Below are 18,860 nucleotides of genomic sequence, written 5' to 3' on the forward strand. Positions count from 1 at the left end.
GTACATCTGAGCTGCCAAGAGACACAGGAATGCTGCCGCTCTTCCTAGAAGGCAACCGTGTGTGTGTGTGTGTGTGTGTGTGTGTGTGTGTGTGTGTGTGTGTGTGTGTGTGTGTGTGTGTGTGTGTGTGTGTGTGTGTGTGTGTGTGTGTGTGTGTGTGTGTGTGTGTGTGTGTGTGTGTGTGTGCGTGCGTGCGTGCGTGCGTGCGTGCGTGCGTGCGTGCGTGTGTGTGTGTGTGCGTTGGCTGAAGCGTTGGAAACTCTGAGATGGTAGAAGTACAGTTTCAACCCAGTCGACCAAGGTAATGTGTTAATATCACTGATCTTAAGATCATGTAAATAAGATGGTAATGAAGGTCTGATGATATACATCTCTGGCTCTGCACTAGCCAACATTGTGCAGATGTGTGTAAGAGAGACTTGTAAGAACAAGACTGAGTCAGACTGGACTTGTACTCCTTGAACCAGCTGACACAGAGGACCAGCTGACACAGAGGACCAGCTGACACAGAGCTGACACAGAGGACCAGCTGACACAGAGGACCAGCTGACACAGAGGACCAGCTGACACAGGGCAGGCACTTATTTGGGGGGGGCAAGCCTAAACATGGAGGGTGGGAGAGCGTACACACTTACGGAGAGTCACTATGACAACGTGGTTTATTTTAAATGGCTTGAGTCATGCTAAGGTCAGGGGTCGAATGTGTTAACGAACTAAACGAGCACTTACTGCTCTCTCTCTCTGTGTGACTGGGGATGACATCATCTTACATCAAAGGCTTTTGTTTTGTTTTAAATGTGTCAGGAGTCGTCTATTTTCTCTCCTCGGAATACCAAGTCGGAATACCAAGTCGGGAACTTGGACATCTTTCTAGAGCTCCAACTTTCTGACCTGAAGACTACTGACATCATCTTGAAAGCACCACTAGAATCACAGAAAGGTGCTGCAGTTATGATGACGTAGAACCAACATGGCGGACAAAGGCACATCTGTTTCAGTTGAAATCTAAGCTCTACTGAGAAACTGCAACGCTGGCATTGATCCACCATGGGACATCAGTTTCCTGAAATCACTGTTCTCTACAGATAAACTGCGCCGCTGATGTAGATCCATCATGGAGGACAGAGGCACATCTGATTGTGTTTAGAGCGGCTCAGTTCTAAGGAAGAGCGGTGGGCTTTACTGACTGTCTTGACTGACTGGTAGCCAAGCACATTACTGGGATATAGTACATTAGCCAATAGACACACTAACACACACGTCCAGGAGGGCACAGAGCAAAGTCTACAACGTGGGTGTGTTTGTGTGTGAGTGTGAACCCTGTCTGGTGTTCCAGACAGTGTGTGTGTGTGTGTGTGTGTGTGTGTGTGTGTGTGTGTGTGTGTGTGTGTGTGTGTGTGTGTGTGTGTGTGTGTGTGTGTGTGTGTGTGTGTGTGTGTGTGTGTGTGTGTGTGTGTGTGTGTGTGTGTGTGTGTGTGATACTCATGGTTGAAAGGAGAAGGCCAAGCAGTAGATTAGACAGATGTAATGTTCTCTCTCTGTCCTTTCTATATCTCTCTTTCTCTCCCTTTGTCTATCATCCCCCTCTCACTCTCTCTACCATCTTTCTCTCCCTTTGTCTCTCATCCCCCTCTCACTCTCTCTACCATCTTTCTCTCCCTTTGTCTCTCATCCCCCTCTCACTCTCTACCATCTTTCTCTCCCTTTGTCTCTCATCCCCCTCTCACTCTCTCTACCATCTTTCTCTCCCTTTGTCTCTCATCCCCCTCTCACTCTCTCTACCATCTTTCTCTCCCTTTGTCTCTCATCCCCCTCTCACTCTCTACCATCTTTCTCTCCCCCCCTGTCTCTCATCCCCCCTCTCACTCTCTCTACCATCTTTCTCTCCCTTTGTCTCTCATCCCCCTCTCACTCTCTCTACCATCTTTCTCTCCCTTTGTCTCTCATCCCCCTCTCACTCTCTCTACCATCTTTCTCTCCCTTTGTCTCTCATCCCCCTCTCACTCTCTCTACCATCTTTCTCTCCCTTTGTCTCTCATCCCCTCTCACTCTCTCTACCATCTTTCTCTCCCTTTGTCTCTCATCCCCCTCTCACTCTCTCTACCATCTTTCTCTCCTTTGTCTCTCATCCCCCTCTCACTCTCTCTACCATCTTTCTCTCCCTTTGTCTCTCATCCCCCTCTCACTCTCTCTACCATCTTTCTCTCCCTTTGTCTCTCATCCCCCTCTCACTCTCTCTACCATCTTTCTCTCCCTTTGTCTCTCATCCCCCTCTCACTCTCTCTACCATCTTTCTCTCCCTTTGTCTCTCATCCCCCTCTCACTCTCTCTACCATCTTTCTCTCCCTTTGTCTCTCATCCCCTCTCACTCTCTCTACCATCTTTCTCTCCCTTTGTCTCTCATCCCCCTCTCACTCTCTCTACCATCTTTCTCTCCCTTTGTCTCTCATCCCCCTCACTCTCTCTACCACTCTCTCTACCATCTTTCTCTCCCTTTGTCTCTCATCCCCCTCTCACTCTCTCTACCATCTTTCTCTCCCTTTGTCTCTCATCCCCCTCTCACTCTCTCTACCATCTTTCTCTCCCTTTGTCTCTCATCCCCCTCTCACTCTCTCTACCATCTTTCTCTCCCTTTGTCTCTCATCCCCCTCTCACTCTCTACCATCTTTCTCTCCCTTTGTCTCTCATCCCCCTCTCACTCTCTACCATCTTTCTCTCCCTTTGTCTCTCATCCCCCTCTCACTCTCTACCATCTTTCTCTCCCTTTGTCTCTCATCCCCCTCTCACTCTCTACCATCTTTCTCTCCCTTTGTCTCTCATCCCCCTCTCACTCTCTACCATCTTTCTCTTCACTCAATCTACCTCAAAGCTTTTCATTCACTCTCATATTCTCTGTTCTCACGTTTAATTCCCCTGTCCCTCTATCATACTCTTCTCTTTTTTCTCCCTCTCTCATGCTCTGATTGTTTTAGAGGAAGCCCAGTCACGGGGTGTCAGTGTGTGTGTGTTGTAGCTGAGTCAGCCTGATCTCCAGTCCAGAACTGAGACCCTGCTAGACCATCAGAAAGACACAGATACTCCTAGACATACACTGACATGTACTGTACGTGTGCGTGTGAAGATAGTGAGTTGATCAAAGCTCATCAGGCTCTCGCTCTTTCCATGATGTTACCACCCAGCCCAACAAACCCCCCCTTACACCTGGCCTCAATGGAACATTCCCCTGACCCCGGACTGTACAGCCGGGCTGGTCCAAAGCTGAAATGGGGGTCTGAGAGTTGGTTTGGCCTGCTTCTTTGGGATTAACTCTGGTGTCTCTCAGCAGGCCTGTCTGTCACCACCTCTGCACACATGCCAGAGAGATAGAGATGTGTGTGTTTGAAAGAGAGCTCAAAGGGTTCCTTCATGGAGAACAGGACTCAACAGATATGTACTGTACCTCACCCCTCTTCCCTCTCTCCCCTCCCCTCACCTCCACTCCTCTCCTCTACTCTCCTCACTACCTCTCCTATCCTGCCCACCCCCCCTCCCAGACAAGGCCAGTATTGTAGAGGGAGAAACCGATAGGTCTTGGGAAAAGACTCAGCTATGTGGTTACCTAGACAACCCCTTCTCTCCCCCCTCCCTCTCTCCACCTCAGTAAGACACCATTCATCCATTCATATTTTTCTCTCTTTCATTGAGAAGAAAAGAGGGAGAGACATCTGAAGAGTATTTACTTATCTTTGTGTGTGCATGTGTGTGTGTGCGTGTGTTTACCTTGCGGTGATTGTGTGTGTGTGTCTGGCTCGTTGCTCCTTGGGCTGCTGCGTAGTTGTCGTCGTTCCGGCTTCTTCCCTCCTGGACTGTTAGCTCCGCCCATTGACCCCAACGACCCTGGCGAAGGGACGTGGCTCTTCCCGCTATAACCAATCAAATACAACCAAACTTTATTGACACAAACTGCATGGAAAGCATCTCAGTAGACTTTACAATGACAACAGACCCAACACATGCTCTTAAAACAGAGTCAAATAGTTTGCATGTGTTTTAGACAACCTCATCCTCCCATAGGAAAACAATGTCTGGTCAAAGTCTATAACTTCTATAGGAAAACAATGTCTGGTCAAAGTCTGTAACTTCTATAGGAAAACAATGTCTGGTCAAAGTCTGTAACTTCTATAGGAAAACAATGTCTGGTCAAAGTCTGTAACTTCTATAGGAAAACAATGTCTGGTCAAAGTCTGTAACTTCTATAGGAAAACAATGTCTGGTCAAAGTCTAACTTCTATAGGAAAACAATGTCTGGTCAAAGTCTGTAACTTCTATAGGAAAACAATGTCTGGTCAAAGTCTGTAACTTCTATAGGAAAACAATGTCTGGTCAAAGTCTAACTTCAATAGGAAAACAATGTCTGGTCAAAGTCTAACTTCAATAGGAAAACAATGTCTGGTCAAAGTCTAACTTCAATAGGAAAACAATGTCTGGTCAAAGTCTAACTTCTATAGGAAAACAATGTCTGGTCAAAGTCTAACTTCTATAGGAAAACAATGTCTGGTCAAAGTCTGTAACTTCTATAGGAAAACAATGTCTGGTCAAAGTCTGTAACTTCTATAGGAAAACAATGTCTGGTCAAAGTCTAACTTCAATAGGAAAACAATGTCTGGTCAAAGTCTAACTTCAATAGGAAAACAATGTCTGGTCAAAGTCTAACTTCAATAGGAAAACAATGTCTGGTCAAAGTCTGTAACTTCTATAGGAAAACAATGTCTGGTCAAAGTCTGTAACTTCTATAGGAAAACAATGTCTGGTCAAAGTCTAACTTCTATAGGAAAACAATGTCTGGTCAAAGTCTAACTTCTATAGGAAAACAATGTCTGGTCAAAGTCTGTAACTTCTATAGGAAAACAATGTCTGGTCAAAGTCTGTAACTTCTATAGGAAAACAATGTCTGGTCAAAGTCTGTAACTTCTATAGGAAAACAATGTCTGGTCAAAGTCTAACTTCTATAGGAAAACAATGTCTGGTCAAAGTCTAACTTCAATAGGAAAACAATGTCTGGTCAAAGTCTGTAACTTCTATAGGAAAACAATGTCTGGTCAAAGTCTGTAACTTCTATAGGAAAACAATGTCTGGTCAAAGTCTAACTTCAATAGGAAAACAATGTCTGGTCAAAGTCTGTAACTTCTATAGGAAAACAATGTCTGGTCAAAGTCTGTAACTTCTATAGGAAAACAATGTCTGGTCAAAGTCTGTAACTTGTCTATAATGTCTCTCCTGTCTGCATTATGGCTATAGATTTCAGACTTGTAGAACAAGTTGATCACTAGTAAAACCAGTAACTAGTCTAAACTACTATCTAGTCTATAACTAGTCTGTAACTTCTCTCTAACTATAAGGCTAGTCTCTCCACACCTGTAGAGAAAGAAACTAGTCTCTAAGCTCTAACTAGTATTGTATCTAGTGTTTAAGTAGTATTGTATCTAGTGTTTAAATAGTATTGTATCTAGTGTTTAAGTAGTATTGTATCTAGTGTTTAAATAGTATTGTATCTAGTGTTTAAGTTGTACTGTATCTAGTGTTTAAGTAGTATTGTATCTAGTGTTTAAATAGTATTGTATCTAGTGTTTAAATAGTATTGTATCTAGTGTTTAAATAGTATTGTATCTAGTGTTTAAATAGTATTGTATCTAGTGTTTAAATAGTATTGTATCTAGTGTTTAAATAGTATTGTATCTAGTGTTTAAATAGTATTGTATCTAGTGTTTAAATAGTATTGTATCTAGTGTTTAAGTTGTACTGTATCTAGTGTTTAAGTAGTATTGTATCTAGTGTTTAAATAGTATTGTATCTAGTGTTTAAATAGTATTGTATCTAGTGTTTAAATAGTATTGTATCTAGTGTTTAAATAGTATTGTATCTAGTGTTTAAGTTGTATTGTATCTAGTGTTTAAGTTGTATTGTATCTAGTGTTTAAGTTGTATTGTATCTAGTGTTTAAATAGTATTGTATCTAGTGTTTAAATAGTATTGTATCTAGTGTTTAAATAGTATTGTATCTAGTGTTTAAATAGTATTGTATCTAGTGTTTAAATAGTATTGTATCTAGTGTTTAAATAGTATTGTATCTAGTGTTTAAATAGTATTGTATCTAGTGTTTAAATAGTATTGTATCTAGTGTTTAAATAGTATTGTATCTAGTGTTTAAGTTGTATTGTATCTAGTGTTTAAGTTGTATTGTATCTAGTGTTTAAGTTGTATTGTATCTAGTGTTTAAATAGTATTGTATCTAGTGTTTAAATAGTATTGTATCTAGTGTTTAAATAGTATTGTATCTAGTGTTTAAGTTGTACTGTATCTAGTGTTTAAATAGTATTGTATCTAGTGTTTAAATAGTATTGTATCTAGTGTTTAAATAGTATTGTATCTAGTGTTTAAATAGTATTGTATCTAGTGTTTAAATAGTATTGTATCTAGTGTTTAAATAGTATTGTATCTAGTGTTTAAATAGTATTGTATCTAGTGTTTAAGTAGTATTGTATCTAGTGTTTAAATAGTATTGTATCTAGTGTTTAAATAGTATTGTATCTAGTGTTTAAATAGTATTGTATCTAGTGTTTAAATAGTATTGTATCTAGTGTTTAAGTAGTATTGTATCTAGTGTTTAAGTTGTATTGTATCTAGTGTTTAAATAGTATTGTATCTAGTGTTTAAATAGTATTGTATCTAGTGTTTAAATAGTATTGTATCTAGTGTTTAAGTTGTACTGTATCTAGTGTTTAAATAGTATTGTATCTAGTGTTTAAATAGTATTGTATCTAGTGTTTAAATAGTATTGTATCTAGTGTTTAAATAGTATTGTATCTAGTGTTTAAATAGTATTGTATCTAGTGTTTAAGTAGCATTGTATCTAGTGTTTAAGTAGTATTGTATCTAGTGTTTAAGTTGTACTGTAAGTACAGTTTCTCACAGCAGGAAAATAATCCTGCAGCAACAGGAAATGTTGACACATTTTTCATTAGGGCAAATAAAGTCTGACATTTTAAAGTGAAAATGACAAACCATGAACACACGACAATTTAGCATTTCTTTCTAGCGCAGGAAAATGTTCTGCGACAACAGAGTGCTCAAATGAAGCATCTGTAGTCTCAGACTAGTTGAACCGGTCCCTGACATCAGGACTATTCACTGACCTGTATCCATTGTGGCTGGAGCCCAGAGACTTGTACAGGGTGGAGGGAGGAGAGTTGAGTCTGTTCTGTCGCTCCAGCTGTCTCTGCTCCTTCATCTTCTTCGGCTGGGGCTTGTTGTAGCTCTCCTCTCTGCCAACGTAGCTGGACATGCCATACACTGGGATTATCTCTGGGAGACGGAGAGATGGAGGGGGTGAAGAGGGAGGGAGAGAGGGAGAGGGAATTGAGAGCCCGGAAAGACGAGAGAGGGAGTTAGCTATGTCATTTAGGTGTATGTATATACACTGAGTGGACAAAAACATTAAGGACACCTGCCACAGACATAGACGGACCAGGTGAATCCAGGTGAAAGATATGATCCCTTATTGATGAAATTTGTTACATCCACTTCAATAAGTGTAGATGAAGGGGAGGACACAGGTTAAAGAAGGATTTTTAATCCTTGAGACAATTGAGACATGGATTGTGTATGTGTGTCATTCAGAGGGTGAATGGGCAAGACAAAATAAGTGCCTTTGAACAGGGTACGGTAGTAGGTGCCAGGCGTACCGATTTGAGTGTGTCAAGAACTGCAACGCTGCTGGGTTTTTTCCCGCTCAGCAGTTTCCTGTGTGTATCAAGAATGGTCCACTACCCAAAGGACATCCAGCCAACTTGACACACCTGTGTGTGTGTGGGAGGGTGCAACTCAATATTAAGGTCTTCCTAATGTTTTGTACACCTGGTGTATATATAAACTATACCAGTCAAAAGTTGTGGACACACCTACTCATTCCAGGATTTTTTTACATTTAAAAAAAAAACTATTTTCTACATTGTAGAATAATAGTGAAGACATCAACACTGTCAAATCACACATATGGAATCATGTAGTAACCAAAACAGTGTTAAACAAATCAAAATAGATTTTAGATTCTTCAAAGTAGCCACCCTAAGCCTTGACTACAGCTTTGCACACTCTGGGCATTCTCTCAACCAGCTTCATGGGGTAGTCACCTGGAATGCATTTCAATTAACAGGTGTGCCTTGTTAAAGGTTAATTTGTGGAATTTCTTTCCTTCTTAATGTGTTTGAGCCAATCAGTTGTGTTGTGACAAGGTAGGGTTGGTACACAGAAGATATCCCTATTTGGTAAAAGACCAAGTCCATATTATGGCAAGAATAGCTCAAATAAGCAAAGAGAAATGACAGTCCATCATTACTTTAAGACATAAAGGTCAGTCAATGTGGAAAATTTCAAGAACTTTGAAAGTTTCTTCAAGTGCAGTAGCAAAAACCATCAAGCGCTATGATGGAACTGGCTCTCATGAGAACCGCCACAGGAAAGGAAGACCCAGAGTTACCTCTGCTGCAGAGGATAAGTTCATTAGAGTTACCAGCCTCAGAAATTGCAGCCCAAATAAATGCTTCACAAAGATAAAGTAACAGACACTTCTCAACATCAACTGTTCAGAGGAGACTGAGTGAATCAGGCCTTCATGGTTGAATTTCTGCAAAGAAACCACTACTAAAGGACACCAATAAGAAGAAGTGACTTGGTTGGGGGAAAAAACACGAGCAATGGACATTAGACTGGTGGGAATCTGTCCTTTGGTCTGATGAGTCCAAATTTGAGATTTTTGGTTCCAACCGCTGTATCTTTGTGAGACGCAGAGTAGGTGAACGAATGATGTGTGGTTCCCACCATGACGCATGGTGGAGGTGTGATGGTGTGGGCGGTGCTTTGCTGGTGACACTGTTAGTGATAAATTTAGAATTCAAGGCACACTTAACCAGCATGGCTACCACAGCATTCTGCAGTGATGTGCCATCCCATCTGGTTTGTGCTTAGTGGGACTATCATTTGTTTTTTAACAGGACAATGACCCAACACACCTCCAGGCTGTGTAAGGGCTATTTGACCAAGAAGGAGAGTGATGGAGTGCTACATCAGTTGACCTGACCACAATCACCCAACCTCAACCCAATTGAGATGGTTTGGGATGAGTTGGATCGCAGAGTGAAGGAAAAGCAGCCAACAAGTGCTCAGCATATGTGGGAACTCCTTCAAGGCTGTTGGAAAAGCATTCCAAGTGAAGCTGGTTGAGAGAATGCCAAAAATGTGCAAAGCTGTCATCAAGTCAAAGGGTGGCTACTTTGAAGAATCTAAAATCTAAATTTGATTTGTTGAACAAGTTTTTGGTTACTACATGATTCTATATGTGTTATTTCATTATAGAAAATAGTACAAAATGTAGAAAACAGTACAAAATAAATAATGAATAAGTAGGTGTGTCCAAACTTTTGACTGCTACTGGATATATCTCCAGTGGTGTAAAGTACTTAAGTAAAAATACTTTAAAGTACTACTTAAGTAGTTTTGGTGGTATCTGTACTTTACTATTTATATTTTTGACAACTTTTACTTCACTGCATTCCTAAACAAAATAATGTACTTTCTACTCCATATATTTTCCCTGACACCCAAAAGTAGTCGTTGCATTTTGAATGCTTAGCAGGACAGGAACATTTTTCAATTCACGCACTTAAAGAGAAAATCTCTGGTCATCCCTACTGCATCTGATCTGGCAAACTCACTAAACACAAATACTTGTTTGAAAAATTAGTGTTGGAGTATGCCCCTGGCTATCCATAAACTAAAAAAACAAGAAAATAATGCTGTCTGGTTTGCTTATTATAAGGAATTTGAAATTATTTCTACTTTTACCTTTGATACTTAAGTATATTTTAGCAACTACATTTACTTCTGATACTTAAGTATATTTAAAACCAAATACTTTTAGTAGTATTTTACTCGGTGACTCACTTTTACTTGAGTCATTTTTTATAAAGCTATCTTTACTTTTACTCAAGTATGACAATTTAAGTACTTTTTCTACCACAGTATATATCTCTAGTATAGGCTACAGTATCTCATATGCTAATAGATGTATATATATATTAATCTCACTGCTATCTATAAACTAAATATACTTTCCAGCATCCCGCCTCACCCAATGTGGTACGGATCTGCTATTGTTCTTCCTTATAACCGGGACTTCCATCAGGAGCTAGCTAGCTAACTAGCTACTAGTCTTTGTTAGCTACGGCTAGCTGTCTTCACCTTTTTCCCCGGAATCAGCCGGTCTTAGCTCGGACAATCACCTGCCAGTCTGCACAGCGCGATATCAACCCAGAGCATATCAGATTGCTTCTCTGTACCATATCACCGGATTCCAGCCGCTCTGGATCATTACACTGGATCAAAACTCATTATGGTCTAATGGTCTAATGCTGACAAACGAGTGGCTACTGTTATTATTATTATTATATTATTATTATTAAAACTCCTAGCTAGCTGCAAACGAGTGGCTACTGTTAGATAACGCCTCTGTCCTGAAGCAAGCACCAGCTAGCCTCGAGCTAGGTCCATATACCAACTAATTCTAGGGCTACAATTACGCTTGTTACAGACCCCTGGACATCATATGTGCCCTGGACATCATATGTGCCCCGGACATCATATGTGCCCTGGACATCATATGTGCCCTGGACATCATATGTGCCCTGGACACAGCTATGTTAATTAATTGCCCCCCATTTATCTTCAGAGTTTGTACTGTTAGGTGACCTAAACTGGGATATGCTTAACACACCGGCTGTCCTAAAATCTAAGCTAGATGCCCTCAATCTCACCCAAATTATCATGGAACCTACCAGGTACAACACCAAATCCGTAAACTCGGGCACCCTCATAGATATCATCCTGACCAACGTGCCCTCCAAATACACCTCTGCTGTCTTCAACCATGATCTCAGCGATCACTGCCGCATGGCCTGCGTCCGTAATGGGTCCGTGGTCAACTGACCACCCCTCATCACAGTCAAACGCTCCCTAAAACACTTCAGCGAGCAAGCCTTTCTAATCGACCTGGCCCGGGTATCCTGGAAAGATATTGACCTCATTCTGTCAGTAGAGGATGCCTGGTTATTCTATTCTAACGTGCTTACCTCACCATCTTAAATAAGCATGCCCCATTAAAAAAATGTTGAACAAGGAACAGATATAGCCCTTGGTTCACTCCGGACCTGACTGCCCTTGAACAGCACAAAAACATCCTGTGGCGGACTGCAATAGCATCGAATAGCCCCCGCGATATGCAACATTTCAGGGAAGTTAGGAACCAATATACACAGGCAGTTAGGAAAGCAAAGGCTAGCTTTTTCAAACAGAAATTTGCATCCTGTAGCACAAACTCCAAAAAGTTCTGGGAAACAAAAGTCCATGGAGAATAAGAGCACCTCCTTCCAGCTGCCCACTGCACTGAGGCTAGGAAACACTGTCACCACTGATAAATCTACGATAATCGAGAATTACAAAAAGCATTTTTCTACGGCTGGCCATGCTTTCCACCTGGCTACCCCTACCCCGGTCAACAGCTCCGCACTCCCCACAGCAACTTGCCCAAGCCTCCTCCATTTCTCCTTCACCCAAATCCAGATAGTTGTTGCATCTCTTTCAGAACATCATCTGGATCCCTACAAATCAGCGGGGCTAGACAATCTGGACCCTCTCTTTCTAAAATTATCCTCCGCAATTGTTGCAACCCCTTTTACTAGCCTGTTCAAACTCTCTTTCGTATCGTCTGAGATCCCCAACGATTAGAAAGCTGCCGTGGTCATCCCCCTCTTCAAAGGAGGAGACACTCTAGACCCAAACTGTTACAGACCTATATCTATCCTACCATGCCTTTCTAAGGTCTTCGAAAGCCAAGTTAACAAACAGATCACCGACCATTTCGAATCCCGACGTACCTTCTCCGCTATGCAATCTGGTATCCGAGCTGGTCATGGGTGCACCTCAGCCACGCTTAAGGTCCTAAACGATATCAAAACTGGGGCGGCAGGGTAGCGTAGTGGTTAGAGAGTTGGACTAGTAACCGGAAGGTTGCGAGTTCAAATCCCCGAGCTGACAAGGTACAAATCTGTCGTTCTGCCCCTGAACAGGCAGTTAACCCACTATTCCTAGGCCGTCATTGAAAATAAGAATTTGTGACTTGCCTAGTTAAATAAAGGTACAAATTTAAAAAATAACTGCCATCGACAAAAGACAATACTGTGCAGCTGTATTCATCGACCTGGCCAAGGCTTTCTTATCGGCAGACTCAACAGCCTTGGTTACGGAATTCCCTGCCTCGAATGGTTCACCAACCACTTCTAGTTCAGTTTGTCAAATCGGAGGGCCTGTTGTCCGGTCCTCTGGCAGTCTCTATGGGGTGCCACAGGGTTCAATTCTCGGGCCGACTCGGTTCTCTGTATATATCAATGATGTCGCTCTTGCGACTGGTGATTCTCTGATCCACCTCTACGCAGACGAGTCCATTCTGTATACTTCTGGCCCTTCTTTGGACACTGTGTTAACTAACTTCCAGACTAGCTTCAATGACATATAACTCTCCTTCCGTGGCCTCCAACTGCTCTTAAATGCAAGTAAAACTAAATGCATCCTCTTCAACCGATCGCTGCCCACACCTGCCCCCCTGCCTAGCATCACAACTCTGGACATTACTACTCTGGTGTCTGATTAGACTGTAAACTCTCCTTCCAGACTCATTAAGCATCTCAAATCCAAAATTAAATCTAGAATCAGCTTCCTATTTCGCAACAAAGCATCCTTCACACATTCTGCCAAACATACCCTCCTAAAATGGACTATCCTACCGATCCTTGACTTCGGTCATTTACAAAATAGCCTATCACAGTGCCATCCGTTTTGTCACCAAAGCCCCATATACTACCCACCACTGCGACCTGTATGCTTTCGTTGGCTGGCCTTCACTTCATATTCGTCGCCAAACTCACTGGCTCCAGGTCATCTACCATTGCAGCACCCACCATTGCAGCATCCAGCCCCGCCTTACCATTGCAGCACCCACCCGTAGCACACGCTCCAGCAGGTATATTTCACTGGTCACCCCTAAAGTCAATTCCTACTTTGGCCGCCTTTCCTTCCAGTTCTCTGCTGCCAATGACTGGAACGTATTGCAAAATCACTGAAGCTGGAGACTTAGATCTCCCTCACTAACTTTAAGCATCAGCTATCAGAGCAGCTTACAGATCATTGCACCTGTACACAGCCCATCTGTAAATAGCCCATCCAACTACCTCATCCCCATATTGTTATTTATTTATTTTATTTATATATTATTTTTGCTCCTTTGCACCCCAGTATCTCTACTTGCACATTCATCTTCTGCACATCTATCACTCCAGTGTTTATTTTCTAAATTGTAATTATTTCCCACTACGGCCTATTTATTGCCTCCGTAATCTTACCTCATTTGCTCAAACTGCATATAGACTTTTCTATTGTGTTATTGACTGTACGTTTGTTAATTCCATGTGTAACTCTGTGTTGTTGTTTGTGTCGCACTGCATTGCTTTATCTTGGCCAGGTCGCAGTTGTAAATGAGAACTTGTTCTCAACTGGCCAAGCTGGTTAAATAAAGGTGAAATAAAAAAATTCAAAATAAATATGCCCATAGACACGTCTTAGACTGGGATGTGAGTATCTTACCTTCTCCATATATGGGCGGGAGGTGGTGTTGGTAGTACTGGTGGGGGGCATGTCTCCGGGACTCACAGGGGGTAGAAGGAGTGAGAGTTGGGGATAAAGTGGGGGTGGGTGAGGTACGGCGGGAGGTGGTGCGTGGGGGAGAGAGCGGGGGAGTACGAGGGGGGATAACATTCAGGAGACTGCGGGGTGACGACCACCCGACGCACTCCTGTGTTGTCTTCTATCACCTGGGGGGAGGAGAGGCAAAGGGGAGGGGAGAGGGGGAGGGGAGGAGAGGAATTCTTAGCATTACTGGAGAATTCCACAATAAAACACATCCAATAACACTCCACAAACACTGGACTCAATTAAATCCAAACCACACTGGGGTATTCACACAGTAGTTCTCCCAATGGTCAAATAACATGGCAGGTTGTGTAAAACCCACCAACACCACCAGGAAGTAGATTCCCCTCACAGGTAACTACAGTTGACAGATTAAGAGGAGTGTTGCTATGGGTTTGATCAAACTCCAGTTTAAGACGTTTGCTGTACACACATGCATGCACACACACACACACACACACACACACACACACACACACACACACACACACACACACACACACACACACACACACACACACACACACACACACACACACACACACACACACACACACACACACACACACACACACACAATTCATTCCACCAATTCAGACAGTCTCTCTCACACACATTCCATTCCATTCACACACATTCCAATCAGCAAGCAAACACACTCTCCCCCGTGGGAGCCACTTCCAAGTGCTGCTGCAGCACACACACACACACACATGCGCACGCAGAGAGAGAGAGAGAGAGAGAGAGAGAGAGAGAGAGAGAGAGAGAGAGAGAGAGAGAGAGAGAGATAGAGAGGAGAGAGAGAGAGAGAGAGCAAGAGAGGAGAAATGATAGCAGACCACTCTCTCTGACTCCCCCCTTCGACCTCCACATCCTCTATACAAAACAAAAAAAACAGACATGTTTATGTGACAACAAGGCCAAAGTCCCACCAGAAACTAGTTGGCAGAGGATCCCCCTCTCTCCCCCTCTCTCTCCTTCCATCCCCCTCTCTCTCTCTCCTTCCATCCCCCTCTCTCCTTCCACCCCCTCTCTCTCTCCTTCCACCCCCTCTCTCTCTCTCCTTCCACCCCCTCTCTCTCTCCTTCCACCCCCCTCTCTCTCCTTCCACCCCCTCTCTCTCTCCTTCCACCCCCTCTCTCTCTCCTTCCACCCCCTCTCTCTCTCCTTCCACCCCCTCTCTCTCCTTCCATCCCTCTCTCTCTCCTTCCACCCCCTCCCTCTCCTTCCACCCCCTCTCTCTCCTTCCATCCCCCTCTCTCTCCTTCCATCCCCCTCTCTGCTTCCATCCCCCTCTGCTTCCATCCCCCTCTCTGCTTCCATCCCCCTCTCTGCTTCCATCCCCCTCTCTCCTTCCATCCCCCTCTCTCTCTCCTTCTACCCATCCCTCTCCCTCCTTCTACCCATCCCTCTCTCTCCTTCTACCCATCCCTCTCTCTCCTTCTACCCATCCCCCTCTCTCCTTCTACCCATCCCCCTCTCCTTCCATCACTCTCTCTCCTCCCATCCCTCTCTCCCCTCCTTCCACCCCCTCTCTCTCTCCTTCCACCCCCTCCACCCCCTCTCTCTCCTTCCATCCCCCTCTCTCTCCTTCCACCCCTCCCTCTCTCCTTCCATCCCCCTCTCTCCTTCCATCCCCCTCTCCTTCCATCCCCCTCTCCTTCCATCCCCCTCTCCTTCCATCCCCCTCTCCTTCCTCCCCCTCTCCTTCCATCCCCTCTCTCCCATCCCATCCCTCTCTCTCCTTCTACCCATCCCTCTCTCTCCTTCTACCCATCCCTCTCTCTCCTTCTACCCATCCCCCTCTCTCTTCTACCCATCCCCCTCTCTCCTACCCATCCCTCTCTCCCTCCCATCCCTCTCTCCCCTTCCATCCATCCCTCTCTCCCCTTCCATCCATCCCTCTCTCTCTCTCCTCCCATCCCTCTCTCCCCTCCCATCCCTCTCTCTCCTCCCATCCCTCTCTCTCCTCCCATCCCTCTCTCCCCTCCCATCCCTCTCTCCCCTCCCTCTCTCTCCTCCCATCCCTCTCTCTCCTCCCATCCCTCTCTCCCCTCCCATCCCTCTCTCTCCTCCCATCCCTCTCTCCCCTCCCATCCCTCTCTCTCCTCCCATCCCTCTCTCCCCTCCCTTCCCTCTCTCTCCTCCCATCCCTCTCCCCTCCCATCCCTCTCCCATCCCATCCCTCTCTCTCCTCCCATCCCTCTCTCTCCTCCCATCCCTCTCTCTCCTCCCATCCCTCTCTCTCCTCCCATCCCTCTCTCTCCTCCCATCCCATCCCTCCATCCCTCTCTCCTCCCATCCCTCTCTCTCCTCCCATCCCTCTCTCTCCTCCCATCCCTCTCTCTCCTCCCATCCCTCTCTCTCCTCCATCCCTCTCTCCTCCATCCCTCTCTCCTCCCATCCCTCTCTCTCCTCCCATCCCTCTCTCTCCTCCCATCCCTCTCTCTCCTCCCATCCCTCTCTCCCCTCCCATCCATCCCTCTCTCTCCTCCCATCCCTCTCTCCCCTCCCATCCCTCTCTCTCCTCCCATCCCTCTCTCTCCTCCCATCCATCCCTCTCTCTATGTGGGTGTTTGTGTACTGTAAGGGTGACACTTTTTCCCGCTCTCAGTTGGCTCAGTGGCCTCCCCCAACACACACAGTCAATGGCCTCGCTGCTATCACCCCCCTCCCCCTAACACACACAGTCAATGGCCTCGCTGCTATCACCCCCCCCCCCAACCCAAACAATGTACCCTGCAATAATCAACACATTCCTCTCTGCTCTGGGCGGCTTCAGTTGAGAGCAAGTTTACCACACACAAACACAGCTTACCTGGGAGATGTATCCTGGGGGGACGTGGATGGGGGGGATTGATCCATTGGGGGACATCATTGGGACCTCAGCAGGACCTGCACAAAAGATACACACTGTCAGTCACTGTAACACACACACACACACGCTAATGACAAGGTAACGCCTAGGCTTTAGATCAACATGCAGGAGACCTGGATTCAGTCAGACACACAAACAACAGCAGGTAAAAACCTTATGGAGGAAAATCCACGTATTTTTGTGTTTACTTTTCCACTGTGATCTCTCTCTCCATCTCCCCCCTCTCCCCTATCTCTGGGAAAGTCATTGTTGTCCCGTAGAGAGTGCTGTAGGCAAGTCTGGTTTCAGTGTAAATCATACTAAACACACACACACACACATTAGGTGAGAAGTACACAGTGAGAGACCCCTTTTTGCCCCCTCTGACCTCCCTTCTCCCCTCCTCCCTCTCTTTTCTGGGGAATATGAAGCTGTTCATTGAGCATAACATATGAAAACACAAACATACACTCACACACCAGCACACACACACACACACGCAAATGCACACCCACTTGGCAAACAGACATGTGTTTAGACAGTCTCTGTTGCCTCTGTGCTCTTCGCTCAGCAAACAGCAGCTTTCAACCACTTAAACACACACAGCACAGACTGTTCCCATCCGTGGCCCCCTAGACACAAGCACACACACACACACACACACACACACACACACACACACACACACACACACACACATGCAAACAACCACACACACTCACAGAGGGTAGAACATGGCTCTTTAGTGTACAATCATTTTGGAGTAACACTGGGAACAAGTTCCTATTTATTTTTGGTCTGTAATGAATTAAACAACCCAGATGTGAACTTCAAAATTTACAACAGCCAAGCTAAAGGCAGAAGCAAGCACATACAGGTAACTGCCAAAATAAAGGAAACACCAACATAAAGTGCCTTTAGCTTGGCTGTTGAGACAGAACACCACGAGACAGAACAGCTTCAACCCACCGTGGCAAAGATTCTACATGTGTCTGGAACTCTATTGGAGGAATACTACATTCTTCTACAAGAAATTCCATAATTTGGGGTTTTGTTGATGGTGGTGGAAAACACTGTCTCAGGCGCTGCTCCAGAATCTCCCATAAGTGTTCAATTGAGTTGAGATCTAGTGACTGAGATGGTCATGGCATATGGTTTACATCATCTTCATTTTCACGCTCATCAAACCATTCAAATACCACTCGTGCCCTGTGGAGGGGGGCATTGTCATTCTGTGGGCCACAGACATGGTAGCCAAAATAATGGCCTACACGGCATTTTTTACCCTAAGCATGATGGGATGTTAATATAAATGCAACATGCAACAATCTCAACGTTTTTACTGTGTTACAGTTCATTGTAAAGATGGCTGACGTTCTACATGCTCCTATCCAATTGTGCCATTTTGTTAGTTTTATTGCGTTGTTTGCAACTTAAAAATATATATATTTTGTACATAATGTTTCTGCTACCATCTCTTATAACCGAAAATAACATGGACATCAGAACAGTGATTACTCACCGAACTGGAAGAAGCTTTTTCCTTTAACCAGTTTGATGAGAAAGATATACTGCTCTTCCGGGAACAGGCCCAGATCCCAGTCATTTGCGTGAAAAAAAAGATGGAGGAAAAGAGGACGCAGATCAGGCTGCCTTTTGAGAATCCGTAGGCGAGCGAGTAAACTCCCACTGCCTTCCGTCCTACTTGCTGACATGCAAATCATTGGAAAATAAAATTGATGACCTACGATTACGAATATCCTACCAACAGGACATTAAGAACTGCAATATCTTATGTTTCACCGAGTCGTGGCTGAACGACGTCACAGATAATATAGAGCTGGAGGGATTTTCAATGCACCGGCAGAACAGAGAAGCTACATCTGGTAAGACGAGGGGTGGGAGTGTGTGTCTTTTTGTCAATGACAGCTGGTGTGCGATGTCTAATATTAAAGAAGTCTTGAGGTATTGCTCTCCTGAGGTAGAGTACCTTATGATAAGCTGTAGACCACACTATCTACCAAGAGAGTTCTCATCTATTTGTATATTATTCGTATTTACCACCACAGACCGATGCTGGCACTAAGACTGCACTCAACCAACTCTATAAGGCCATAAGCAAACAATAAAATGTTCATCCAGAAGTGGAGCTCCTAGTGGCCGGGGACTTT

At 44.3% G+C, this 18,860-nt stretch overlaps 1 protein-coding gene across 1 annotated transcript in view; it reads right to left on the reverse strand.

Annotated features, from left to right (window-relative positions):
- LOC124008046 (fibronectin type III domain-containing protein 3B-like) overlaps window positions 1–18,860 on the reverse strand; it is a 188,447-nt gene that overhangs the window by 79,940 nt on the left and 89,647 nt on the right. Inside the window, 6 exon segments of the mRNA XM_046318952.1 lie at window positions 3,760–3,902; window positions 7,172–7,340; window positions 13,728–13,767; window positions 13,770–13,804; window positions 13,807–13,954; window positions 16,651–16,727. Of these exon segments, the coding sequence (XP_046174908.1) occupies window positions 3,760–3,902; window positions 7,172–7,340; window positions 13,728–13,767; window positions 13,770–13,804; window positions 13,807–13,954; window positions 16,651–16,727 (612 nt within the window).

The sequence above is a fragment of the Oncorhynchus gorbuscha genome, linkage group LG21 (genome assembly GCF_021184085.1).
Source record: "Oncorhynchus gorbuscha isolate QuinsamMale2020 ecotype Even-year linkage group LG21, OgorEven_v1.0, whole genome shotgun sequence".
NCBI lineage: Eukaryota > Metazoa > Chordata > Actinopteri > Salmoniformes > Salmonidae > Oncorhynchus > Oncorhynchus gorbuscha.